Source organism: Elephas maximus, chromosome X (genome assembly GCF_024166365.1).
Source record: "Elephas maximus indicus isolate mEleMax1 chromosome X, mEleMax1 primary haplotype, whole genome shotgun sequence".
NCBI lineage: Eukaryota > Metazoa > Chordata > Mammalia > Proboscidea > Elephantidae > Elephas > Elephas maximus.
In genome coordinates this window covers 54575724-54603590 of record NC_064846.1, presented here as the reverse complement: position 1 = coordinate 54603590, position 27867 = coordinate 54575724, and the positions used below count along the sequence as shown (strand labels likewise).

General features: G+C 42.3%; 2 protein-coding genes across 7 annotated transcripts; both read left to right on the top strand.

The window, feature by feature from the left end:
- Positions 1-97: 97 nt before the first annotated feature.
- On the top strand, positions 98-1941 carry TCEAL4 (transcription elongation factor A like 4). 2 transcript variants are annotated; one of them, XM_049872210.1, is made up of 3 exons: positions 98-119; positions 665-731; positions 1094-1941. In XM_049872210.1, the coding sequence occupies exon 3, from the start codon at positions 1120-1122 to the stop codon at positions 1675-1677; it is 558 nt and encodes a 185-aa protein (XP_049728167.1). In that variant the 5' UTR covers positions 98-119; positions 665-731; positions 1094-1119; the 3' UTR covers positions 1678-1941. The 2 variants fall into 2 exon arrangements, with proteins under 2 accessions (XP_049728167.1, XP_049728168.1); XM_049872211.1 differs by lacking the exon at positions 98-119 and having other exon boundaries at positions 1099-1941.
- Positions 98-26661, top strand: TCEAL3 (transcription elongation factor A like 3). Of its 5 annotated transcripts, none has more exons than XM_049872205.1 (3): positions 98-119; positions 665-731; positions 25790-26661. In XM_049872205.1, the coding sequence occupies exon 3, from the start codon at positions 25816-25818 to the stop codon at positions 26410-26412; it is 597 nt and encodes a 198-aa protein (XP_049728162.1). In that variant the 5' UTR covers positions 98-119; positions 665-731; positions 25790-25815; the 3' UTR covers positions 26413-26661. The 5 variants fall into 5 exon arrangements, with proteins under 5 accessions (XP_049728162.1, XP_049728164.1, XP_049728165.1 ...); XM_049872207.1 differs by lacking the exons at positions 98-119; positions 665-731 and adding exons at positions 2028-2760; positions 25393-25465; XM_049872208.1 differs by lacking the exons at positions 98-119; positions 665-731 and adding exons at positions 24559-24690; positions 25393-25465 and having other exon boundaries at positions 25795-26661.
- The last annotated feature ends 1206 nt before the right edge of the window (positions 26662-27867 follow it).

The window sequence follows — 27867 nt, the reverse complement described above, 5'->3', positions numbered from 1 at the left end:
GACCGACCGGCGCAGACGTGGGCTCCAGATCCCGCGCCCGCCGGTCCTCCCAGCGGTCCGGACCCGGCGGCGTCTGCTGTGGTCCCTGAGCTCCTTATTGTTGCTCCAGGTTCCTTCAGGTGAGTGTGAGGGTCTTCCTCGCTGTCTGCAGAACATTGGAATGAGGAAGGGGGAAATGGGTTGGGGATGGGTTCAGGTCAAGGGAAGCTGGCCCGAGCGTAGATAGAGCTGGCGGTGGGAAACTGACTAAGGGGGGCTAAGGGACAGCAAACAGCCATTGGGTGCAGGGTGGACACCTCAAGTATCTGGGGCTGTTTTCACGGCACCCCCTCCTTTATGCCCTACGTCCATTTTGGAAACGGAAATGGTGGGATGGGGGCGTCCCAGCGGTGCGACAGTGAAAATAACCCACCTTTACCATTCAGGGCGTAGAGGAAAATGTTCACCTCAAGGGTAGGGAGGCTAATTGCCTCCTGCGGAGGAGAACTCAGAGACCAAAATTAGTTTGGAAATATGGTCTGGCACCCGAGGCCTGAAAAGAAATGGCGGCTGGAGAGCAGAGGATGTGGGGAAGGGAATCATTGGGAAGAGGCCCGGATTCAGGAAAGGACCCTTGTCACTGTACGTCCACCAGACACCCTGAGCGTCTCCTGTCTGTCTGCAGGTCTGCGCATCTGTTCCCAGCACTCTGCGAGGCTAGAAAAGGAGAAGCCTGTCCAGAAGCCGTGCAGGTCTATGAGAGGGGGGCACTGGCTGTGGACCTGGGGCTGGGGGGAGTGTGGAGGGCAAGGCTGGACAGAATTTGGTGACCCCACCCTCCAACACACACACACACACACACCCTCCCACGCTGGAAATAGAGATGGTGACAGGGCCTGCCTGGGAAAGGGTTGGCTCATGTGTGGGGGAGAAATTGGGGATGGGGGGGTAAGGGGTGGGCAGAAGGCACACTCGAAGGCCTGGCCAGGTTAAGGGAACCCTCAGGAGGGCAGAGACGCAAGAGCTATTTGGACCTGCGCTCCACTCCTAAGTCCTCAGTCTCCCTTGTCTCCTCCTGTCTCCTCCCATCTCCCCTGTCTCCCCCCACCCCCAGGACAGGAAAAGGAGGAGAATTTCAACATGGAAAAACGCTGCAGTGAAAATGAAGGAAAGCCTGAAAACCAAGAAAAGATGGAAAACGAAGAACAGCCACAGATTAAGGGAAAGCCAGAAGTAGCTGGTACTCTAGAAGACAAGGAAAAGTTAGGAAATGAGGGAAAGACAGAAAAGAAGGCAAAGACAGAAGATGAGGAAATGCTAAAAGATAAGGGAAAGCTGAAGGGTGGGGCAAAGCCAAAAGGAAAGCCAGCCAGTGAAACAAGGGCTGCAGGAAAGCGCCCAGCTCAGGATGATGTACCCAGAAAAGCAAAAAGAAAAACCAACAAAGGGTTGGCTGAGTATCTCAAGGAGTATAAGGAGGCCGTACACGATATGCATTTGAGCAATGAGGAGATGATAAGAGAATTTGATGAGATGGCTAGGGTGGAGGATGAAGTGAAAAAATCCAAACAGAAATTGGGAGGGTTTATGTGGATGCAAAGAAGTTTACAGAATCCCTTCTACCCTAGGGGCCCAAGGGAACTTAGGGGTGGCTGTAGGGCCCAGCAAAGGGGCTTTGAAGACATTCCTTATGTGTAGTGCCTTTGAGCTTCACTCATGTTTTGACTGATTAGAACATTATCAACCTGCTTTCTTATTCCCTGCATTTCCCTGGCAGGCATTTGCCAGGCTCTGTGTTTTAACCTTATGCTGATACTTGGCTTTAGGCATCCCTCTAGTTACCAATAGCCTTTTGACCCAACTACAGTGCTTTGTGTTTCAGTAGGGAGTTTTCACCCATTGCATGGAAAAAAATGTTTATGGTGCATTGTGAAATTAAAAAGAACAGTTTGCAGAACCATATATACAGCATCAGTCCATTTTTTTTTAAACTATGAAGATATTTACCCAGTAATCTATGCACAGAAAAACTGAAAGCTGTGTCTACTAGAAGATTAACAGTGGTCATCTGTGGGTTTTTTTTTTCCTGCTCATCTGTCCATTTGTTCTTAAAAACACATTACTTTTGGTATAAAGAAATAATAAAAGATTAAAAATAGGAAACCAATACATAATAAGCAATCGAAGCAAAGTAAGTAATTAAAACAACTGTTCAGGGGAGACAGAATTCTTGTCAGAACTTCAAATGGTAGTAAAACTCACTTTACTTCTGGGACTCATAGCTAGAGGAATCTCCCTGGCAGTTATTACCAATCCGTTGCTGTAAGGATCAGTCTTGTCACCTGTGAAACGAAGGTAGTACTTGCCTCCCAGGGCTGCCAGGCGGATCAGGTGAAGTATTGTGTATGTGAGCTGTGTTGGGTTACTTCTACCCCTCCCTTGCACCAGCAGAACCAGGACCCCGTCAGACGTTTGGGGGAGGGCTGAGGGAGGTCTCACCTATGGTCAGAAATAAGTCCAGGTATCAGAGAGTGGGTGCCATCCTACCCTGGGTATTGCCATATCTGCTGGGCGCTGTGTGCCTTCTTGTGGATCCTGTTGTATGCTGTCAAGTCGATTCTGACTCGTGGCGACCCTGCACCCTTCGTAGCAATCCTGCATCCTCCTAAAGCCTTCGCTACTGCTGATGGGCTAGAGATTATGATGGACTAAAGAACCACCTTGTCCCAACAGAAGGGTGAAGAATTCCTCTGTACCTACAATAAAGCTAAACTAACCCAGGTGGGTAGTACCCAATTGTCATTTGGGCCTTGATATTTTACGAAGTTCTTATAAAACATTCCTTTCCATGGCTTTTGTTCATCTGGGTATATTTTTGCACACAGCCATGTCTCCAGCAGTTTCAGATACTGGAGATAGAGCCAAGAGAAAAATCTCAGTGATCAGATGCTGTGCAATTCCCACCTGTTAATTTCTTGTCCGCTGATACTTTACTGAAGAGGTGTCTCCCAGGAAATTCCTGTCAGGCCCTGCCTTAACATTTCAACAGACCCTTTTTTTTTCTGGGCTCTTTACTTTATTTGCCCTTTTTTTTTTTTGCTTACAGTGTGTGTTTTTTAATAAACTTGTATTTGAAAACAGATTTACAAAATTACTGCAAGGATGGTACAGAGGTTGTTGTGTACACCATACCCAGTTATCCTGCTACTGACATCTTAAATTAGTATGGTACATTTGTCACAATGAACCAATGTTGATACATCATGATTAACTAAAGTCTCTATTTTATTCAGATTTCCTCAGTTTTTCCTAGTGTTCTTTTTCTGTTCAAGGATCCCATCCAGGTTACCACAGTATTAGTCGTCATGCCTCCCTTGGCTTCTCTTGGCTATGGCAGCTTCTCAGACTTTACTTGTTTTTGATGACCTTGACACTTTTGAGAAGTATTGGTCTGGTATTTTGTAGACTGTCCCTCAATTTAGGTTGTTTTGTTTTTCTCCTGGTTAGACAGGAGTTATGTATTTTGGGGAAGAAGACCGCAGAGGTAAAGTGCCATTTTCATCACGTCATATCAAGGGTACATACTGTCAACATGACTTGTAAGTGTTGATGTTTACATTTAGGACACCTGGCTAAGGTAGTGTTTGTCAGGCTTCTCCATTGTAAAGTAATTTTATTTCTCCTTTTCATACTGTTCTGTACTTTTGATATTGGTTTATAATCCCTATAACCCATACATAATTTATAATTCATACAATCCATACATATTTTGTTGCTCAAGTTGTTCCAGATTTGGCCATTGGAAGTTCTTTCACTTGGCTCCTGTATCCCTTTGACATACCCCATCATTGTGGGGTTGTTTTTTTTTTTTTTTTTAAACACTTTCTTACTTTCTGGCACTACAAGCCGGCTCTAGCTTCATCTTGTACATTTCCTACCCCAGTCCTAGAACCAGCCATTTCTCCAAGGAGCTCTGGTACCGTTTATTGGAGAATGACATTAAAAACCAAGATTTGGGCATGAGGTGTGCTCCTCATCGCTACTGGGGTGTCTTTGCTTAGAGGCCCTCTCAGTTAACAGGACAAGGAGATATGTATGTGTGCGTATACATATCTATAAATATTTCTGTATGTAATCATCTGTATATAAAGCTAAATATGAGTTCATATTGTCTCCAACTGTAATAACATATTACCACATGGATCATTCTAGCCTCCCCCCCTTTCTCCACTGTGACCTTTCACTCCGACAGTGAGAAACCTGTCTCCGACCATTTGCCATCCATTTATGTACTTAATTGTTCAGTTACAGTATACAGGTATAAAAAAATAAAAATAGTTTCAAAATTGTTAACCCATATTCCCTTGGGATACAATTTTATCAACTAGAGTATAGTGCTTATGTGCAATTCCTTTTGCCTTTAGTCTTACAGACTCCACTTAATTCCAGAGCGCTTACTTAATGTCGGAAGCCCTGGTGGCGTAGTGGTTAAGTGCTATGGCAGTTCGAATCCGCCAGGTGCTCCTTGAAAACTTTATGGGGCAGTTCTACTCTGTCCTGTAGGGTCGCTATGTGTTGGAGTCGACTGGACGGCACTGGGTTTTTTTGGGTGTTACTTAATGTCAGTACCTAAAACCTCCCCTACCTCCTTCAGTGAGGTTTTTTTCCTACGTTTGTAATACATTTAGGTTCTTTTGACACATTCTGCATTTTTTTTGGAGCGCTATTGTAAATGGTGTTATTTATTTTTTAATTTCAAATTCCAGTTGTTAGTTGCTAGTATGTAGGAAAGCAATTGACTTTTGTTTAACCTTGTATTTTATAATCTTGCTATACTTGCTTATCAGTTCCAGGAGTTTGTCCATTCTTTAGGATTTTCTACATGGACAATCGTGTCATCTGTGAATAGAGACAGTTTCATTTATGCCTTTCCAATCCACACATTTATTTCCTTTTCTTATTACACTGGCTAGAAGTTGCAGCGCGATGTTGACTAGAAGCAACGGGAGAGGACATCCTTGCCTTGTTCCAGATTTTAGGATGAAAGCGTCTAGTTTCCTACCATTCAAGTATGGTGTTAACTATAGGCTTTTTGTATATGTTCTTTATCAAGTTGAGGAAGTTCCCCCCGCCAGTCCTGGTGTGTTGAGAGCTTTTATGAGTAGGTGTTGGATTTTGTCAAATTTTTTTTCTGTATCGATTGAAATGATCACATGACTTTTCTTCTTAATCTGTTGATGTGGTGGATTACATTGATTGATTTCTGAACATTGAACCAGACTTTCATACTTAGACTAAGTCCCACTTTGTTGGGGTGTATAATTATTTTTATACCTTGTTGGATATAATTTGCTAATATTTAGTTAAAAGATTTTTATGTCTATATTCACAAGTGATATTGGTCTGTAATTTTCCTTTATTGTAATGTCTTTTTCTGGTTTTAGAATTAGGGTAATGCTGGCCTCATAGAATGAATTGGCAAGTGTTCCCTCAACTTCTATTTTATGGAAGAGATATGGAGAATTGGTATAATTTCTCTCTTAAATGTTTGGTAGACTTCACTGATGAAACCTTCTGGTCCTGGTGATTTAAAATTATTATTAATTATTGATTCAATTTCTTTAATAGATATAAGCTGTTCAGGTTATTTCTCCTTCTATGTGTTTTGTACTTTGTGTCTATATTTAATAAAGGAATTGGTCCATTTCTTCTAAGTTATCAAATTTATAAGCATAGAGCTGTTCATGTAAAAAAAAAAAGTCAGTTGCCATTAAGTCAGTTCCAACTCATGGCGACCACATATGTTGCGGAGTAGAGCTGCAGTCCATAGGGTTTTCAAGGCTGTGACCTTTTGGAAGCAGATCTCCAGGCCTTTCTTCTGAGGTGCCTCTGGGTGGGTTCAAACCACCATCGTTTTAGTTAGTAGTCAAGCACTTAACCATTTGTACCACCCAGGTACTCCTAGAGCTGTTCATAAACCAAAAACAAACCAAACCTGTTGCCATCAAGTCAGTTCCAACTCATGGTGACCCCACTTGTTACAGAGTAGAACTGAGCTCCATAGGGTTTTCTTGGCTGGAATCTTTATGGAAGCAGATCACCAGGAGTTTCTTCCATGGCACCACTGGGTGGCTTCAAACTGCCAACTTCCAGTAACAGCCAAGTTCACACTGTTTGCTCCACCCAGGGCCCTTAGAGTTGTTCATGGTATGTCTTTATTATCCTTTTAATGCCTACAGGATCAGTGGTGATAACCTCTTTTTCATTTTTGATATTGGTCATTTGTGTCTTTTTTTCTTGGTTAGGTTGGCTACAAGTTTATCAACCTTATTGATTTTTTTCAAAAAATCAGCTTTTAGTTTTATTGATTTTCTCTGTTTTCGTTGGTTTCTGCTGTAATTTTTATTATTTTTCCTTCTGCTTGTTTAGGCTTGAATTGCTGTTCTTTCTCTAGTTTCCTAAGGTGAAAACTTAGGTTATTGATTTTAGATATTTCTTCTTTTCTCATCGCTGCACTTACAGCTATCATTTTTTTCCTCTAAGCACTGCTTTTACTGCATCCCACAAATTTGGTAAGTTGTATTTTCATTTTGTTCAAAATATTTTACATACTTATTTATAATTCTCTTTTGACCCATGCATTATTTAGAAATATGTTTAATTTCCAAATATTTGTGTTTGCCACCTATATTTCTGTTATTGATTTCTATTTTAATTCCATTGAGAACATATTTTTTGTAATTTCTGTTCGTTTACATTTGTTAAGGTGTGTTGTACGGCCCAGAATATGGTCTCTCTTAGGAATGTTTCATGCTAGCTTGAGAAGAATGTGTATTCTTTTGTTGTGTGATGGAGTACACTATAAATGTCACTAGATCAAGTTGATTGGCAGTACTGTTCAGGTCAACTCTATATCCTTATTATTTTCTGCCTGCTTAATCTATCAGTTATGGACAGGGGGTGTTTAAGTCTCCAGATGTGATACTGGATTTGTCTACTTCTCCTTTCTGTTCTGTCACTTTTTGTCTCACCTGTGTTGGTGCTTGACTGTTAGTATCATTATATTTTTTTGAAGAATTGGTCCCTTTATCATTATGTAGCATCCCTCTTTATCCCTGATAACTTCCCTTGTTCTAAAGTGTGCATTGTCTGAAATTAATCTAACTACCCCAGCTTTCATTTGATTAGTGTTAGCATGATATATCCTTCTCCATCCTTTACTTTTAACCTCTCAGATTCTTTGTATTTCAAGTGTGCTTCTTATAGACATCATGTAGTTGAGTCTTGTTTTTTTTTTTATCTACTCGGACAATTTCTGTCTTTAAGTGGTATGTTTAGATTATTCACGTTTAAAATGGTTATTGATATATTTTTGAATTAATAGTAACCATGTTTATAACTTTTCTACTTGTTGCCAGATGCATCATTTTCTGCCTTTGCTTTTTTATTTGAGCATTTTACGTGACTCCATCTTATCCCTTCTCTTAGTGTATCAATTATACTTCTTTTTAAAAAAAATTTTAGTGGGCTTCCCTAGAGTTTACAAAATACATTTTTAATAATCTAAGTCCACCTTCAAATAACACTCTTCTGCTTCATGTGTAGATTATTAAAAATGTATTTTGTAAACTCTAAATATATGACTGTCTTTATACCAGTATCATACTGTTTGATTACTATAGCTTTATGGTATGTTTTGAAATCAGAGAGTGTGAGTCCTTCTTTATTCTTCACTTTCATGATTGTTTTGGCTATTCAGGGCCCCTTGCAATTCCATGTGAATTTGAGGATCAGCTTTTTCATTTCTACAAAGAAGGCTGTTGGAATTTTGGCAGGGATTGTGTTGAATCTGTAGATAGTTTTGAGTAGAATTGAAAACAATATTAAGTCTTCTGATCTGTGGACACAGTATGTCTTTCCATTTACTTAGGCCTTCTTTAATTTCCTTCAGCAGTGTTTTATAGGTTCCTCTGTAAAAGTCTTTTACCTCCCTAGTTAACTTTATTCTTAGGTATTTTATTGTTTTATTTTCCTTTTCAGATTGTTCATTGATAGTACAGGTATCCCCCGTTATCCTAAAGTAGAGCGTTCCTATGAAACTTTTCATAAGCCAAAATGGTGTTAAGCAAAGAAGCAATTACCATTAATTTTTATGGGAAAAATTTTTGAACATTCCCAGACCCAAAAGTAACCTAACAAATCATACCAAATAACATGTAAAAATCTAAAATAACACTAACATGTACTAAAATTAGAAATGATGTGATAAATAGATGGGTGCACAAAATAAATCAAGATAAAGCACAGATGCTCACAGACACAGTTCAGAGTTATAACAGCTGGATACTGAGATGCTGCATATAGTTCCCAGGGAAGGAGCTTGGCAATGCCACTCTTCACTGCTCAGCGTGTGCACTGCCTCTTTAACGGCTCACTGCAAAACAAACAATGCTATTTCTGCTTTTTTTCATAAAAGCAAAAATCCTCTTCAGATTTCTTTTGGTTAGCAAAAACAAGTATTAATGTAGGTCTTTCGTAAAAGCGAAGTGGCGTAAAACACTTTCAAGAGGCGTTGTGTACCTGAATATAGAAATGCCACTGATTTTTTCGTGTTGACCTTGTACCCTATGAATTTGCTGAATTCATTTGTTAGCTGTTGTAACTTTCTTGTGGATTCTTTGGGATTTTCTATGTATAGGATCATGTCATCAGCAAATAGAAATAGTTTTACTTCTTGCTTTCCAATTTGGATACCTTTCATTTCTTTTTCTTGCCAAATTGCTCTGAATAGAATTTCCAGTACCATGCTGAATAGCAGTGGTGAAACTGGGCATTCTTGTCTATTTCCTCATCTTAGGGGGGAAACTTTCAGTTTTTTACCATTCAGTATGATGTTAACTATGGGTTTTCATAAATGCCCTTTATCATGTTGAGGAATTTCCCTTCTTTTTGAGTTTACTGAATGTTTTTTATCTTGAAAAGAGTGTTAGATTTTGTTAAATGTCTTTTCTCCATCAATTGAGATAGTCATGTGGTTCTTTACCTCTGTTCTATTCATGTGGTATATTACGTTGATTGATTTTCTCCTGTTCAACCACCCTTGCATTCCTGGGATAAATCCCACCTGGTCATGGTGTATAATCCTTGTGATATGTTTCTTAGATGGTACTCCCTCCCCTCGTCCCCCCTACCTTCTTTCATGAATATGAGATAATGTTCTGGTAAGACATTCCTCCTGGAAAGTAGGCCTTTGTTATGAAGAAGGTTCTGGGTATATTTCACAAGAAGTACTCCCCCCAGCCTCACTTCCAGAGCCAGATCTTCATCATAAGAACCTGGTGGCGTTCTTAGCGTCTGGTTTCTCACTCTAATACTAGTTCACACTCAACTTCCAGCAACTTGTCAAAGTTACCATTTAAGCATTCCTTTTTAGTTTCTGGTTCCTATCTGTTTATGGTTCCTACCAGTGTAAGCATTCCCATCGTTTATTACCATTTTTTTAAGCATTCCTATTTTTTTTTTATCAGTTTATCTGTTCCAAGTAAGCAGATCTCAGCCTTGACTCTATAGGTTCAGGGTTGCGATTTGCCCTGCAAACTCAGTTCTCTGATGGGTCCAAGAAAAGTCATTGGTTTTTAGTTTGTCCAGCTTTTTCTTATAAGGATAGGAGTGATGACTTTCAAGCTTTTTACGTGTTGGAGCTGAAACAGGAAGTCCACGTGATTTTTAGAGAGAGACTCTCCTTAGGCTTCTCATCCCCACGTGAAATATGTGCCTGGTAGAATAAACATATGTGATACACATCACAGGTGATTAACTACCTACCAAAGACCAGTGTCTTTTACACTTCAAGTCTTCCCCTCAGTAGTGAGTTGCAAAATCAATCAGTGGGACAAGACCAGATTTTTTTTTTTTTTTTAGTGATATAAGATAGAACAAAATAGAGTTGAATCCAGTGGATTAGAAAATATCAAGAGTGTATCACAGATAGTAAGGGTTAGTACTGTTTTATAAAACTTGTGTTTCAGTAGTATGATCATGTTGTGTACCCTGAGCTGTGATTTAAAATGTATTTCTGACTGTTGGCTACAACTTAAAAAAACTGAGAAATGCTGCATTGGACTTTTCTAAGGGTATATCCTGTCCTCGTACTCGTACCTCCAAGTGCCCTGCACACACACACACACACACACACACAAACCCGAACCCATTGCTGTCGAGTCGATTCTGACCCATAGTGACCCTATAGAACAGAGTAGAACTGCCCCATAGGGTTTCCAAGGAGCAGCTGGTGGATTCAAACTGCTGACCTTTTGGTTAGCAGCCGAGCTCTTAACTACTGTGCCACCAGGGCTACCCCTGACAAATAGTAGTCACTTAATAAAAGTAATTGATAGTGACTAAGTTAGGAGCCCTGATTTCTTGTCATAGTTCAGTTCCTGTCTATATAAATAATCTTGAACAAATAATGTAACATTTCTATAAAAGGTTATTTGCAATTCCAAAAAGATCCCATGGTAGAAACTGTAAACCTGAGATCATTTTAATAACGTTATTAGGGATGGGGATTATTCCTCCTCCCAGCCAAGCCACAGAGCCCCTGGATTAGCTCCCCCAGAGAAGGCCACACCCCTGGAGACTGTTGTCATGGCAGCCACTGCCTTCCCCCTTTCCTGCATGGCTCCCCTGTCTGCCCTCTGATACCTTCAGTCCCCTCCACTCCCCCACCCTGGAAAGTCTCGTTCTGCCCACCGGGGCTGCATGTGAACATGACTAGAGCCCACCGCCTAGGAGCAGCCTTCACCTAGGGAAGACCCCCCACAACATATTCTGAAACACTAGAAGGTGAGATGTGTGGAGCAAACCCTCCTCAATTACACAGGCTAGTCATGGAGTCTGTGGGAGAAAGATGCCACAGTCTGCTTCCGTAAAGATGTACAGCCTTGGAGACCCTATGGGGCAGTTCTACTCTTTCATATAGGGTTGCTATGAGTGGAAATCGACTCAACAGCAATGGGTTAGTCATGGAGTCTAGTGGAAATAGTTGGGAGTCCACAGACATGGGTTCTGGGACCAACTGTGCCCTTTTCAAAGTGTAAGTCCATACATAGTGGCTGACCCCAGCCCTTTCCTATACATACACACACACACCCCTTACAGGATGGTAATACAGTTACGCGAAATGCAGCCCAGCAGAATGTCTTAAGAATATGGACAATTGAGACATTGCATTCCATTCTCATCCCCACCACTTATTATTATCAGCTGTTTGAGCTTGGGGACATCATTATCAGCCATTTGAGTTGGGAAAATCTTTTGCCCTCCTAGGACCTCAGTTGTTCCATCTTTAAAGTGATAATTCTCCTTTCATTTCAACTCCCACTAGTAATATTGAGCCAAGCAATATGCCCCTTATATGGCCTAGATTTTCTAACATCAGATAAAATTCCATCAGTACAGGCAGGAGGAGTGACATGAGAAAAGGGGGAAAAAATGTTCCCAAACGTGAGAATTTTCTAGTTTTCTTTTTGCTATTGATCATTGATTTGTGTATAAATGTTTTGTGGCCAGAGAATATAATGTGTATGATTTCAATCCTTTTAAATTTTTGAGATTTCTTTATGGCTTAACGTATGGTCAATTTTTATAAAATGTTTTGTGTCTACATTTACTGGGTGCTGTGCCCTTTAGGGTAACTTTTTTAGTCAAATTGTCCCAATCTTTATCATTTCTGATTTTTTTTTATCAGCGTAGTCTATCAATTACTGATAGAAATATATTAAAATCTCATTATGGTTGTGAATTTTATTTCTCCTTGTAGTTCTATCAGTTTTACTGTTTTTATCATGAAAGATGGCACAGATAGTCATAAACATACAATATAGAGCTAAATTATTACAAAATGAAAACAGGTAACCACCATTCATGTCAACAAATAGAATACACCTACTCTTCACTTGTCAACTGTCTCATTATCTGACACTTTGAGTTTACAATAGTAAAAAATCTACTATCCAACTATTTTGCACATTAACGAGGCAGTGGGCATGGCGACAATGGCTGGGGAGCGTCGGGGAGTGTCGCCTCCCCCAAGGAGGGTCTCCAACCACGTCTGGGAAGCTGGGCCACCCTGCCCCACGCCCTCTGCTCCCTCCTGCCGCCGGGGAGTGCCACATCCAGCTGCATCACTGACTGGCCTCTGTGGCTAGAGCCTCCCGGCAGATGCCCAGCTCCTATGTGGCCTGAGGCCCTGCAGCTCAAAATTGCTGTGGGGTGGGGAGGGAGAAATAAAAGAGGCATTGGAGAGTGTGTTTGGAAGAAATGCCTGTGAGTTTAATGACATCCCAAAGTGAGCCAAACTGGACCTGAAGCTTCTGCCTTGGTGAGGCCTGGTACATAGCCAGGTTCCCAGTGAGTCTGTATGAAGTCCTGGGACTTGCCAGGCCTGGAGGGCAGAGCAGGCTCCTGGATCATGAAAGCAGGGTTTGCAGGCATGGGATTGGAGCCCTGGAGGTGGCTCCACAAAGGAAGCCCTGACCCAGCACAGGAGGAAGGTGAAATGGTTAAGCTGTGGGCCCTCCAGTCACACAGCTCAGCTTTGTCTCCTCCAAGCCTCCTGCTCTGCAGAGGAATAATCCATAACTGGACTCATCACAATGATGAACACATCAGCAAATCTTAGCTGTTATTTCTATGATCATATTTTCTAAGTGAAAAAAATCAGACAGATGGGTGGTCCAAAAACAGAAAACCAAAATCCTCTGTTTTTGCATATGCCGATTTTCATGTAACACCCTGGCCTTCGGAGCCTAACCGTGTCAGTAAGTGAGGAGTGGATATACTGCTAACAGACTGAAAATTACATGCAGGGTATTCTTTCTTTTATCACTTTTCTGAGTTTGTGTTAGATGGATATTATTTTCTTCCTTAAATGTATATCTGGTAGGGTTCGCTGGATGGGAATCAATGGACTTCAGCTCAAGTCATCTGGGCCTGAAGATTTTTCACTGGGAACAAAATCTTGGAATATTTTAAATTATAGATTTTATTTCTTTTGTATTTAAAGAACAATTGAGAATTTTTAATTCCTCGTGTTTCAGTTTTGGTAAGAGGAATTTTACTAGAAATTCATTTCTTTCACCTTAAGTTTGAAATTTATTGTCAAAGTTCTACCTAATATATTTTTTAGTTTGTAGAATCTGAGGTAATGTCACCTTTTTTTCCCCATCCTTGGTTATTTATGCATTTTTGTTTTTTTTTCTAGGCTAATCATATATTTATTACTTTTATTGCCATATACTAATTACTAATGTCTGGGTTTGTTGATGCATTTATTATATGTTTGCTTTCTATTTCGCTAATTTCTGTTAGATTCATATCTCCTACTTTCAGGAGTCCCTGGGTAGCACAAATAATTAAGCACTTGACTACTAACTAAAAGGTTGGCAATTCAAACCCACCCAGAGGTGCCTTGGAAGAAAGGCCCGGCGATCTGCTTCCAAAAGGTCACAGCCTTGAAAACCCTATGGAGTACAGTTCTACTCTGCGAACATGGGGTGGCAATGAGTTAGAATCAATGACAGCAACTCCCCCCCCCGCCCCCATCGACTTTCATCAAGTTCTGCTTCTATATTCTTGAGCTGGATGTTTGGATTTTCAGTATTTCTCCTCTTCTGATATGTACATTTCAAATAATAAGTGTCTCTCTAAGCATGCTTCATCTACTGCCCTCAAGCTTTTTTCCTTCAGAAAATTTTGATATGTGGTATTTTAATTATCCTTCAGTTGAAAACATTTTCTAAATTCCATTGTGATTGTTTCTTTGACCCATGAGTTATTTAGAAGTTTATTACTTAAACTTTAAACAATGTGAAATTTTCCAATTTTTTTATTATTGAATTCTTGCTTAATTGCATTGGACAGAGAAGGTAAAATTATTTCAATTATTTGAAACTTTCTGACTTGTTTTATGATGCAAAATCTAGTCAGTTTTGGAAAATAATCTGCACTCACTTGAAAAGAGTGTGCATACTGCAGTCATTGTGTACAGTGTTATATCTGTGCCCATTAGGTCAAGTTTGCTGATTGTTTTATTCAGATAATTTATATCCTTACTGATATTTTGTCTGTTTTATCAGTTAGAGAGAGAGGAGTGTTAACAATGTGACTGAGGATTTATTTACTTTTCCTTGAAGTTCTGTCAAATTTTGTTTTATTTATTTTGAGGTCAAGTTAATAAATGCATACAAATGTTTAAATATCATAATGAATTGTCACTCCTTACCTCTTGTAATACTTTTTGCTTTAAAGTCTAGTTTGTTATTAATATGACTACAACAGCTTTCTTTTTGTTACTATTTGCGTGTTTGAATTTTTTTTATAGTTTCACTTTCAACATTTATGTACCCTTATATTTCAGGTGTGCCTTTTGTAAGCAGCATATAGTTGTTTTTTTCCCTAGTCTGAAAATCTTTCCTTTGAATTGCTGCATTTAGATCATTTGCATTAATATGATTACTGATATTATAGGTATAAATTTACTGTCATACCAAGTTCCTTCTCTTTATCCCTTCCTCTTTCTTGTCTTCCTCAACATTGATTTTTTTTTTTGCCCTTCTATTAGCTTGTAAGTTTTTTATTAGCTTGTAAGTTTTATACTCCTTTCCTCTTCCTTATTAATGGTTACCTAGCAATTATAGCATGCCATCTTGACTTATCAAAAACATTAATTTGTACTTTACACACTCTCCGGATATTGCGAAGATTTTAAATACTTTTACTCCAGTTAGCTTCTCTTCACTTATATGTTGTCAATATGAATCAACCAGATAATATTGTTATTGTTTTACAGAGTCAGTATTGATTTAAATTTACATAGATATTTATATTTTTCATTGCTATTTATTCCTTTATCTCCAACCCTCCACCTGGGATCATGTTCCTGTTATCTGCAAAATGCCCTGTAGTATTTGGTATTTCCTTTTGCTCAGGCATGCTGCTAGCAAATCCTTTGTTTTATCTGTAAAGGTCTTTATTTCACCTTCCTTCTTGAAAGGTGTTTTTGCTAGCTACCAATTTCTAGGATGGCTTTTATTTTCTTTGAAGATATTGAAGATGTCATTCCACTGTCTTCATGTTTCCCTTGTTCCTGTTGAGAAGCCAGTAATCAGCCTAACTGTTGCTATTTTCAAGGCATATTCTGTATTTTTTTTTTTCTGGCTACTTTTATGATGTTCTCTCTGTCTTTGGTTCTCTAAAAGTTTACAATATGATGTATTTAAGTTTGATTTTCTTTTTTGTTGGACTTTAATCAGTTCTAAAAAGTCCTCAGCCATTATATCTTCAAATATTGCCTCTGAACAATTCCATCTCTCTTTTCCTTCTGGAGTGCTAATTAAACATATGTTAGAGATTATCACTGTTTCTTCTATATCTCATATCCTTCCTTCTGTATTTTCTATCACTTTGACTCCCTGCGCAGCCTTGTACTTTCATATGAACATAATTTCTAGTTCTTTCATTCTTTCATCTAATCTGCTGTTAAAGTCATCCATTGAGTTACTATGAACTAGGACAGAGTAGAACTGCCCCATAGGGTTTCCAAGGAGTTCCTGGTGCATTTGAACTGCCGACCTTTTGGTTAGGAGCCGCGCTCTCAACCACTACACCACCATGGCGCCAGTGAAGATGGGCCAGGGTAATTAATATAAGGAGCAGAACCTGGAGTCAATCAGCAGGTTTCCTCCCTTTCTTTCTCCTAGGTTCAGCCCATCCTCTGAGGCCTAGGTCAGGGTCCTTTTCCTCCTTGAGGCTTTCTCTGCCTGTTTGGGGCCAATCTGGTTGTTGCCTTCTCTTACCTTTTACTGGCCCAACAGTCTACTCCTCCCCTTTAGCCCTTTCTCTAAATGCCCACATGTGAAGGCATATTCTGCCTACCCAGAGAGAGTATATCTCCCACCAGGGTAGTACCCTCCTCTGAGGCCTAGCCCTTATTCAGAGCATACGGGGCAGTGCTGGGCATCTGGAAGGCCCACTGAAATAACTATCGACTCATCAGAGAACAAAAGGAAGAAGGTTGAGTGGAGAAAATGGTAGCAAACGTAGGGACATATTGAGACAGACCTCATTCTAAGCCCGGACGTGGTTCTGCAGCTCAGCATTAACCAGCTATATAACCCTGGACACTTTACTTAAACCTCTCTGAGCCTCAGGTTCGTAATCCATCAAAGAATCTCTACCTTGCAGGCTATTGCGAAGGCACGTGAGATAGCCCTCTGGCCTACCTAAAGCAGCTGGGCACATGATAAGGCACTCAGTAATGGTGGTAAGATTACTCGAGGTCTCAAGAGAGCAGGTACCATTTCTTTGTGGTTGGCTTTGTTTCTCCCCTAACCCATTTACTCCCAACCTGACATACCCCAATAAATTATTATGACTGCTTTTCACTGAGTGCCCAAGATGTTGTTAGGTTGTTGTTATGTGCCATCGAGTTGGTTCGACTCGTAGTGATCCTGTGCACAACAGAACGAAACACTGCCTGGTCCTGAGCCATCCTCACAATCATTGTTATGCTTGAGCCAATTGTTGTAGCTGCAGTGTCAACCCATCTCATTGAGGGTCTTCTTTTTCACTGATCTTCTACTTTACCAAGCATGATGTCCTTCTCCAAGGACTGATCCCTCTGATAACATGTCCAAAGCATGTGAGATGTAGTCTTGCCATCCTTGCTTCTAAGAAGCATTCTGGTTGTACTTCTTCCAAAACAAATTTGTTTGTTCTTTTGGCAGTCCATGGTATATTCAATAGTCTTCGCCAATACCACAATTCAAAGGCATTAGGATGTAGGGATCTATTATTCTTCCAGTGTGTTTCAAAGGGAAGGTCAGCACATTGGGAGTGATTTACCCAAGGACACAGTCAGTGAGGATGGTTCTGTCACTGGGGACCCAGAGAGGTCTCCTAAATCCAGTATTTTGTACAAACAGAAGTAGCATCATGATGCCTTGTGTTTTCTGTCTTATATACCTGTGCTTCCCGGATGTTCACTTATAAGGTAAAATAATGGGACAGAAAAGCAACTGATGGAGCAACGTGTTTTATTCTCCTGCGTTCTGATATACTCTGATGTCACTGAAGGTCATACATAGTATGAGCTTGTGTGTGTTCCCTCGTATTACATTTGCAAATGATACCTCCGATAGCTATGCAATTTTTTATTGCAAAATCATGTCTTTTACAGAGAGTTGAAGTGAGGCTGGAGGCTTCAAATAACATTTGTTGAAGACCTACTGTACGCTGAATATTTTATATGTTGTCGTTGGGTGCTGTTGAGTCGGTTTTGACTCATAGCGAACCTATGTACAACAGAACAAAACACTGCCTGGTTGTGCTGTAATGGATTGCTTTTGTGTGGCCTTTCTTGCCATGGTCTTGTAACTCTCACCCAGGTGATTGGGCAGGACTGTGTGATAGGGTAATTGTAGCCCACCAAAGGGATTTGTGGGTTTTGCCATCCCGTTGGGCTTGAAATGAGTGACCCCAGAGGTGGGAGAGAGAAGAATCCCACCACTACAAAGGAAGAACAGCCAGGGTACAGCACGTCCTTTGGACCTGGGATCCCTGTAGAGAAGCCCCTGGAAGCAGGACACTGAGAGAGAGAGGGACGGGGAGAGAGTGAGCTGTAACTCTGAAGATGGTGAGAAGCAGTGGCAGGAAAGACCCGGCAGCAGGAGACTGCGAGGTGGGCCAGAGAGAGAGAGAAAGCTGAGTGCCTTTTTGGGCAGAGGCCTAGGACCAGGGAGAGGTGTGCTCGAGCACGGCTAGGAAGAAGCTGTCCTGATGAAAGAACTGTATCCTTGAGTGTTCCTGAGCCTGCATAGTAACCTGTTACTTCCCTAATAAACCCAGTAGTGGTGAGTATGGTCTATGAGTTGTGTGTGGCCATTGCAATGAATTATTGAATACAGCAGAGAAGTAGAGAGAGCTGTGGGAGGGATGGTTGGTGTCAGAATTGGTAAAGATGGTGGAGAGAGGAGGCTTGTCTGGCCTCCGCTTCATAGAAGTCAGCCTGACGCTGTTGATCTTGGTTCTCCTTCCCTCTTGTGGGTTTGGAGGAGGTCAGACACTGCCCCATGCCATTTTTCACTGGTCCTATGCCATCCTCACAATCGTTGTTTGCTTGTGACCATTGTTGCAGCCACTGTGTCAGTCCATCTCATTAAGGATCTTCCTCTCTTTCACTGACCCTGTCCTCTACCAAGCATGATGTCCTTTTCCAGGGACTGGTCCTTCCTGATAACATGTCCAAAGTATGTGAGACAAACTCTTGCCATCCTTGCTTCCAAGGAACATTCAGGCTGCCCTTCTTCTAAGACAGATTGTTTGTTCTTCTGGCAGTCCGTGGTATATTCAATATTCATCACACCATAATTCAAAGAGGTCAATTCTTCTTCAGTCTTCCTTATTCATTGTCCAGCTTTTGGATGCATATCAGGTGGTTGAAAATACCATGGCTTGGGGCAAGCACATTTTAGTCCTCGAAGTGACATCTTTGCTTTTTAACACTTTAGGAGGTACCTTGGAGCAGATTTGCCCAATGCGATACGTCATTTGATTTTCTGACTGCTGCTTCCATGGGTGTTGATGATGGATCCAAGTAAAATGAAATCCTTGACAACTTCAATCTTTCCTCCATTTATCATGATGTTGCTTATTGGTTCAGTTGTGAGGATTTTTGTTTTCTTTATGTTGAGGCGCAATCCATACTGAAGGCTGTGGTCTTTGATCTTCATTAGTAAGTGCTTCAAGTCCTCTTCACTTTCAGCAAGCAAGGTTGTGTCATCTGCATATTGCAGGTTGTTAATGAGTCTTTTACCAATCCTGATGACCTATTCTTCATATAATCCAGCTTCTCAGATTATTTGCTCAGCATACAGATTGCATAAGTATGGTGAAAGGATACAACCCTGACGAACACCTTTCCTGACTTTAAACCATGCAGTATCCCTTGTTCTGTTCCAGTGATTGCCTCTTGGCCTATGTACAGGTTCCTCATGAGCACAATTAAGTATTCTGGAATTCCCATTCTTTATAATGTTATCCATAATTGTTATGATCCACACATTTGAATGCATTTGCATAGTCAATAGAACATAGGTAAACATCTTTCTGCTATTCTCTGCTTTCAGCCAATATTCATCTGACATCAGCAATGATATTCCTCGTTCCACATCCTCTTCTAAATCCGACTTAAATTTCTGGCAGTTCCCTGTCAATATGCTGCTGCAATCACTTTTGAAAGATCTTCAGCAAAATTTTACTTGTGTGTGATATTAATGATATTGTTTGATAATTTTTGCATTCTGTTAGATCACCTTTCTTTGAAATGGGCACAAATATGGATCTCTTCCATTCAGTTGGCCAGGAAGCTGTCTTCCAGATTTCTTGACATAGACGAGTGAACACCTCTAGTGCTGCATATGTTTGTTGAAACATTTTAGTTGGTATTCCATCAATTCCTGGAGCCTTATTTTTTGCCAGTGCCTAAGGCGCAGCTTCAGTGCTGCCTTCTTTCAGTACAATCCGTTCTCGATCATATGCTACTTCCTGAAATGGTTGAATGTCCATCAGTTCTTTTTGGTACAGTGACTATGTGTATTCCTTCCATCTCCTTTTGATGTGTCCTGCTTCCTTCAATATTTTCCCCATAGAATCCTTCAGTATTGCAACTTGAGGCTAGAAGTTTTTCTTCAGTTCTTTCAGCTTGAGAAATGCTGAGCATGTTCTTCCCTTTTGGTTTTCTGACTCCAGGTTTTTGCACATTTCATTATAACACTTTACTCTGTCTTTTTGAGCTGCCCTTTGAAATCTTCTGTTCAATTCTTTTACTTCATCATTTCTTCCATTTGCTTTAGCTACTCGACGTTCAAGAGCAAGTTTCAGAGTCTTTTCTGACATCCATTTTGGTCTTTGCTTTCTTTCCTGCCTTTTAAATGACATTTTACTTTCTCCAAATTCAGGTGGGATATACTCAAGGTCATATTTTGGCTCTCGTGGACTTGCTCTAATTTTCTTCAGCTTCAACTTGAACTTGCATATGAGCAATTGATAGTCTGTTCCAACGTTGGCCCCAGCCTTGTTCTGACTGATGAAATTGAGCTTCTTCATTGTCTGTTTCCACAGATGTAGCCTATTTGATTCCGGTGTATTCCATTCGGCGAGGTCCATGTGTATAGTCACCATTTATGTTGTTGAAGAAAGGTATTTGCGATTAATAAGTTGTTGGTCTTGCAAAATTCGATCATTCGGTCTCCGGCATCATTTCTATCACCAAGGCCATATTTTTCAACTACCGATCCTACTTCTTTGTCTCCTACTTTCTCATTCCAATCACCAGTAATTATCGATGCATCTTGATTACATGTTTGATCAATTTCAGACTGAAGAAATTGTTAAAAATATTCAATTTCCTCATCTTTGGAATTGCTGGTTAGTGTGTATACTTGAGTTGTACTATCTGGTCTTCCTTGTAGGGGTATGGAAGTTACCCTATCACTGGCAGCATTGTACTTCAGGTTATATCTTGAAAAAAAAATTTTTTTTGATGATGAAAGCATTCCATTTCCCTTCAATTTGTCATTCCTGGCATAGTTTTTTTGGCATAGTAGACCATATGACTGTCCAATTCAAAATGGCCAATACCAGTCCATTTCAGCTCACTAATGCCTAGGATATCAGTCTTTATGTGGTCCATTTCATTTTGGACAACTTCTAATTTCCCGAGATTCATATTTCATATATTCCGTTTTCTAATTATTAATGGATATTTGAAGCTGTTTCTTCTCATTTTGAGTCATACCACCTCAGTAAATGCAGGTCCTGAAAGCCTGACTCCATCCATGTCATTAAGGTCAGCTCAATTTGAAGCAGCAGCTCTTCCCCAATCGTATTTGAGTGCCTTCCAACCCAAGGGCTCATCTTCTGGCACTGTACCAGACAGTGTTCTGCTGCTATTCATAAGGTTTTCACTGGCTAAATTTTTTCAGAAGGAGGCCACCAGGTCCTTCTTCCTAGTGTGTCTTAGTCTGTATCTTAGGCTGGGTTCTCTAGAGAAGCAAAGCCAGTAAAGCATATAAATATATAGAGAGAGATAGACAGAGATATTTATATCAAGGAAATGGCTCACACGGTTGTAGAGGCTGGAATGTCCCAAGTCCGTGGGTCAGGAAAGAGGCTTGTCCTGATTCACGTAGCCGCAGGGGCTGGCAAGCCCAAGGTCAGCAGGTCAGAGAGCAGAGCTCTTACTCAAAGGCTGCAAAGATCAGTGAATCCCAAGATAGGCAAGACCGCAGGTAAGCTGCTAGCTCAAGTCCCAAGAACCAGAGGTCAGGAGAATGGGAGTCAGCTGCAGGATCCAGCACGAGCAAAAAACCCCTAAGCCTTGCCAGAACGTCCGTTTATATTCGATGCAGGCCACACACCCAAGGAAACACCCTTTCAACTGATTGGTACTCACAGCAGATCCCATCATGGGGTGATCCTTTATTGAATCTCAACAGGGAAGTGATCACAACATTATATGACTGCCAAAACTGAGAATCATGGCCCAGCCAAATTGACACACGATCTTAACCACCACAGTCTGGAATCTCTGCTGAAACCTGTCTCCCATGGGTGACCTTGCTGGTGTTTGAAATATCAGTGGCATAGCTTCCAGCATCACAACAACACGTAAGCCACCATAGTATGACAAACTGACAGACACGTGGGGGAATACTTTTTATATAGCAAATTTTATTTAGAATTCACAATAATCTTATAATACAGATGACATTATTCCCACTTCCCAGATGAGGAAACTAAGTTTCACAAACTTTTAGGACCTTTTCTAAGTTTATACAACTCGTAAGTGGCAGAGCTAGAATTTTAGCTCTTGATCACCATGGTAAATAACGAGACTGGTTGTTAGTAGTGTGTTATATGGTGACCTTGTGATGTCATGCACATATAAGAATTCAACAGCACTTTTTTTATTGATGAGGATGATAATAGAAATGAAATACCTCCTCTTGGGTTTAGAGTGTTGGGTTTTGGAGTCACCTGAATTTGGTACTAGAGCAAAAATTCCAGGTACTGACTAGACCAGCTTTTTGACATTACGTTGAAATGCTACCTTATTCATATATTAAAAGCCCATTAAAATCTAGATGTACAGAAGAACATTCTTATCTCTTCTTTAGCTAAATTTCTATTTTTGGGCCAGTGCCACACTATTTTGATTATTTTAAACAGCTCTCATCTATTGAAAAACTAGAACCCCTATCATTATTTTTCATTAATTCCTTGCCTATACTTGCCCATTTGTTTTTTTCCCCCAAGGGACTTTTGAAGGAAAATTCACTGAACTTCCAAATTGGTGGTAGTGGTGGTGTTGTGTGCAGTCGAGTTGATTCCAACTCATAGTGACCCTATAGGACAAAGCAGAAGTGATCCATAGGGTTTTCTAGGCTGTAATCTTTACAGGAGCAGATCTCCAGGTCTTTTGGGCAAATAGAATTTACAGCGTTGCAGTCTGGGTCATCCTATATAGGAATCTAGCCTAATGTCCAAACATCCAACAGGCATATTTTTTGTCAGTTATATCAGAGTCAACATTTACATTTGATCATCAATAATGCTAAAAGTTGATTTAAAAATAACCAGGCTAAGGACCAAGGTCCTTTTTATCCTGAGTTACGGAGTGCTTTGTGCATAACAGAGCATTTGTTTATGATCTACCTACTAAAGGACTGTGACGCGGATGAAAATGTAGGGAATGGCATGATCATAAATAATGTTAAGGAAAGATCAGTCTATTAGAGGTGAGCAAGACTCGAGGGAGCAAAACCAGAAAGCGATCTGTCACATGCAAGAGGAGTTAATTGAAAGGGTAGAGATGAGAGAGAAGAGAAAGCATCCAGAGATATTTAGGAGAGAAGAAATCAAGATTACTTGGTGAGGAAGAGGGAGTTAGGATTCCCAGATTTCTTTCTTTGGCAACTGTGCGCATTATGGGACCATCTATTAAAACATGGGGAAATTTGGCATGTGGAGAAAGGAGAAGGATGGTGAAATCACTTTGGAACCTATTGCACTTGCAGTCATTCCAGGGCATCTGAGTGGATAGTCCAATAGTTGGTTAAAGTTCATACAGAAAAACAAGCATGCAATAATACGTAGGAAAATACTGAAACAGAAAAACTATTAGGAGGACTAGCTCTACCAGATATTCAAACTTATTCTAAATCTTCTATAATTAATAGTGGTGCACGAATAGCAAATAGACCAATAGGATAGAGTAGAAAGCCCAGAAAGTTTCCCAAGTACATATGAACATTTAGTACATAATAAAGATGGCATCTCAAATCACTAGGGCATAAATGGGCATTTTAATAAACAGTCCTGGAACAACTGAGCAGGCACTTGGGAAAAGAAAAAAAATTAGACCCATACTTCACACCATACAGAAGTATAAATTCTAAATGTAAAAGAAAAATAATAATTATGAGTACTGGAAGAAAACAAGTGAATTCCTTAATGTAGGAAAAAGATTTTATAACTATGAATCAAAATTTAGAGGCAATAAAATTTTGATAAATTTGACTGCATAGTTTTTTTTTTTTTATGCATGGAGAAAAATCCCACACCATAAACAAAGTCAAAAGACAACTGACAAACTAGAAAATATTTGCAACATCTACAACAGATAAAGGCCTAACATAATATAAAGAACACTTGAAAAAACCGGGGGACAAGGGCCAACAACCCAATACAACAATGTGGAAAAGACATTAACAGACAATTTTTAAAGATATTAAAACTGTCTTTAAAACATAACTAGAGAAATGCAAGATAAAACACCACGGAGATACTACTTCTCATCTATCATATTAGTGAAAATTAAGTATGTCACATGTTACGCCGAAAAGAGTGTGGGGAAACCAGCATTCTCCTATATTGCTGGTAAGAATGCAAAAATGGGCCTGAGACTCGAGGGAGGGGAATAACCTGGATATGTAGATAGATTTGGGAATCTTCAGTACCTGAATGGAAGTGACCGAGATCACCCAGAGAGAGAGAGAGAGAGAGAACACGTGGACTGATAAGAGAGGTGGCCCAGGACAGAGCCCCAAGAAACACACCCCTCAAGGGGACGGCACAGCTTCCTGGCAGGCACCACCACCGGGGCTCTGGAGTCAGGCAGGGCTGGTCTTGAAAGCTGGCTGTGGGGCTTGGGAGCTGAGCATGCCTGGCTCAATAAGGTCCCCTCCCTGTGTCTCAGCTGTCACACCTGGCGATGAGGGGTGCCTTTGAGAGGGCTGTGGTGCTGAAACTGAGATGCGCCAGGTAAATCACCTGGGGTCAGGAAGCCTCCATCTCCTCCTTTCCTTCTTCTCAGTGCCCCGCCCCCTCAGCTCCCCGGATCACTCAAGAGTGGGAGTGGTGGGGGGGGGTAGAGGGGGGCGGAGCGGGGGGCCCCTGAGCAGAGGGTGACGCGCGGCGCCCACGTGACCGGCCGGGCGCAGACGTGGGTACCAGACCCCGCGCCCGCCCGCCTTCGCAGCGCTTGGGTCCGGCGCTAGCGGAACAGCTCTCTGAGCGGCCCCGGAGGCGGGCAAGCGGGCGCGCAGGCTGCGGCGAGCCGAGGAGGCGCCGGCCTGCCCCGTCCCGCAGGTCAGCGTGGTTGGGGCGCCGCTGGCGGACCTGGGCGGGGGTATGGGGGTGGGAGCAGGCTCTGGAGCAGCGGTGGGGGAGTGGGAGAGGGGAATGGATGAGGAGTACTTTGGCGGGGACGGGAGGGATGGAGAGCAGCTGGGGGCAGGAAGGGAAGGGATGGGAAGCACCTGGTGGGGGGACGAGAGGAGAAAGGATGGAGTGCACCTGGGGGAGGAGGGGAAGGAATGGGGAGCACCTGGGGGGGACGGGGAGCACCTGTAGGGGACTGGGAGCATCTTAGGGACGGGCGCGGGCGTGGGTAGAGTGTGGGGGAGGACCCCGCAGCGCCTGGCCCACCTTCTCGACCCCCCTCCTCTGCACCCTCCATCCCTTTTAGAGCCAGTAATCGGGGGAGCGCCCCCGCAGTGCGACAGTGAGACGTAGATTCTGGAAATATCCCCCCCCCCGCCCCGCATTCTGCTCCTAGGAGGAAAGATTAACCTCCAGGAAAAGTAGATAGCGGTGGAGCAGGTTGCCTTTGGGGAAGGGGGACACCAAAACCCCCCAAATGGAAAACATCCTGGTTTGGTGTCCAAAGCCTAAAAAGATATGGCGGCTGGGGGGGGGGGAGGGGCGGGGAGGTGAGGGAGGGGAATCTTCCGGCGAGGAGGCTCAGATCCAGGAAAGGACCCCGTGTCCCTGTCTCCTGTCTGTCTGCAGGTCTGGGCCTCTGTTGTTCCCAGAACTCTGCAAGGCAAGAAAAGGAAAAGAAGCCTGTCCAGAAGCCCTGCAGGTCTGTGAGAGGGGACACTGGACCCGGACCCGGACCCGGGGCTGGGGGGAGTGTGGAGGGCAAGGGCTGGGCAGACTTTAGGGACACCACCCTCCCCTCCCACGCTGGGAGTAGAGATGGTGACAGGGCCTGCCTGGGAAAGGGTTGGCTCATGTGTATGGGAGGAGGGGTGGGCGGAAGGCACACCTGGAGGCCCAGCCAGATTAGGGGAACCCTGACAAGGGCTGAGAGCCAAGTACTATCCAGACCAGAGCTTCACTCCTAGGTCCAAAGTCATCAGTCTCCCTTGTCTCCTCCCATCTTCCCTCACCCCCTAACCCCCAGGACAGGAAAAGGAGGAGAATCTCAACATGGAAAAACGCTACAGTGAAAATGAAGGAAAGCTGGAAAAAGAGGGAAAACCAAAAAGTGAAGTAGAGCCGGAAGATGAAGGAAAGTCGGAAGAGGAAGAAAAGGCGGAAGTGGCGGGGAAGCCAGAATACCAGGGGAAGCTAGAGGATGAGGGAGAGCCAGGTGATGAGGGAGAGCCAGAGGGAAGGAAAGAAAAGCAGGGAAAGCCAGGAGATGACGGGAAGCCGCAAGATGAGGGCAAGCTGAAGTCTGAGCGAAAGCCAGAGAGCGAGCCCCGGGCTGCTGAAAAGCGCTCGGCTGAAGATTACGTGCCCCGGAAAGCAAAAAGAAAAACAGACAGGGGGACGGACGACCCCCCCAGGGACTATCAGGAGGATTTACACGAAAGGCGCTTGAGCAGTGAGGAGATGATGAGAGAATGTGGTGATATGTCAAGGGCTCAGGAGGAGATAAGGAAAAAACAGAAAATGGGTGGTTTCCATTGGATGCAAAGAGATGTCCAGGATCCATTCCCCCCAAGGGGCCAGCGGGGAGTCAGAGGAATGAGGGGCGGAGGTAGGGGCCAAAGAGGCTTACATGACATCCCATACCTTTAATGCCTTTGGCTTTCAATTCCGGTTTTCCCATGAGAATATTGGCAGCCCCGCTTTCCCTGGCAGGCATTTGCCAGGCTCCGTGCTCTAACCTACGCTGATACTTGGCTTTAGGTGTCACTCTTGTTACCAGCAGCCTTTGACCCCACTGCAGCCTCTGTGTTTCAGTAGGGGATTTTCATCCATGTGCATGAAAGAGATGTTCATGGTACCTTGTAAAGTATTAATAAAACATAGTTTGCAGAACCGCATGTACGGTATCAGTCCATTTTTATACAATTGTATATCTGCATGATACATCTAAGCACAGGGGAAACTATGAATGTGTGTACACTAGAAAGTCGGCAGTGGTCATTCCTGTGTGATGGCCAATAATAGGTCTTGCATGTACTCAAAAATGAGTCCAATCAACTGATAGTTTGAGGTACCCCCATGCCATTCCTCTGCTGGTGTGCCCCATTCCCATGTCTTCTCCTGGGTCTAACCATGTCAGGTGGGCACTGCTGCCCCTTCTGGTTCCTCTACTGTCCTCTGGCTCCCACCAAGTGATTCTTTTCTTTGTTCGCTCACCTCTATTTTTTTTCTGAAAGGATATGGATTATGTCTGTCATAAAAAATAATAAAAGCTAAAACCAGAAAGCAATACATGATAAACAGTTGAACTGTCCAGTAAGCTTATGAGGGCAATGGAGACACTTAAAAATCTTGTCAGAATATAAACATGGCAGGTAAAACTCACATCGCCTCTGAGACCTGTAGCTGGAGGAATCCACCTGGCAGTTATTACAGGTCCACTGCTGTAAGAGTCAGTCTCGTCATCTGTGAAATGAGGATAATCTTTGCCTCACAGGACTGTAGAGTGGATCAGATGAGGTACTGAGTATGTGAGCTGTGTTGGGCTGGCTCCCTTGCAGTAGCAGGACCTTGGACCCTATCAGACACTCAGGGGAGAGCTGAAGGTAGGTCTCACAAGTGCCTAAGGACAAGTCCAGGCAGCTGAGAAGAGGCTGTCACCCTTCTCTGGGTACTACCACATTTGCTGGGCACTCCTGATATGCTGTGCCCTGTACCCTCTACTGACAGCTACGGGTATTATGGTGTCCTCGGGGTAAGGAGCCTTGGTGGCACAGTGGTTAAGAGCTCGGCTGCTAACCAAAAGGTCAGCAGTTCCAATCTACCAGCCGCTCCCTGGAAACCCTGGGGCAGTTCTATTCTGTCCTATAGTGTCGCTGTGAGTTGGAACTGACTCGATGGCAATGGGTTTGGTTTTTGGTTTTATGGTAACAAAGCCCCTTTGATTCTCTGGAGTCCCCAAATTGCCAAAGCTCCTCCCATTTAGACCCTATAGGTGTGTGGATAAATCTGCACTCCCAACATCAGAGTTATACCTACCCATGTGGGAACTGACTCAGAGCTGCTTGGGTCCCACTGCATTACATAGTTCTTAGCAAAGTAGTC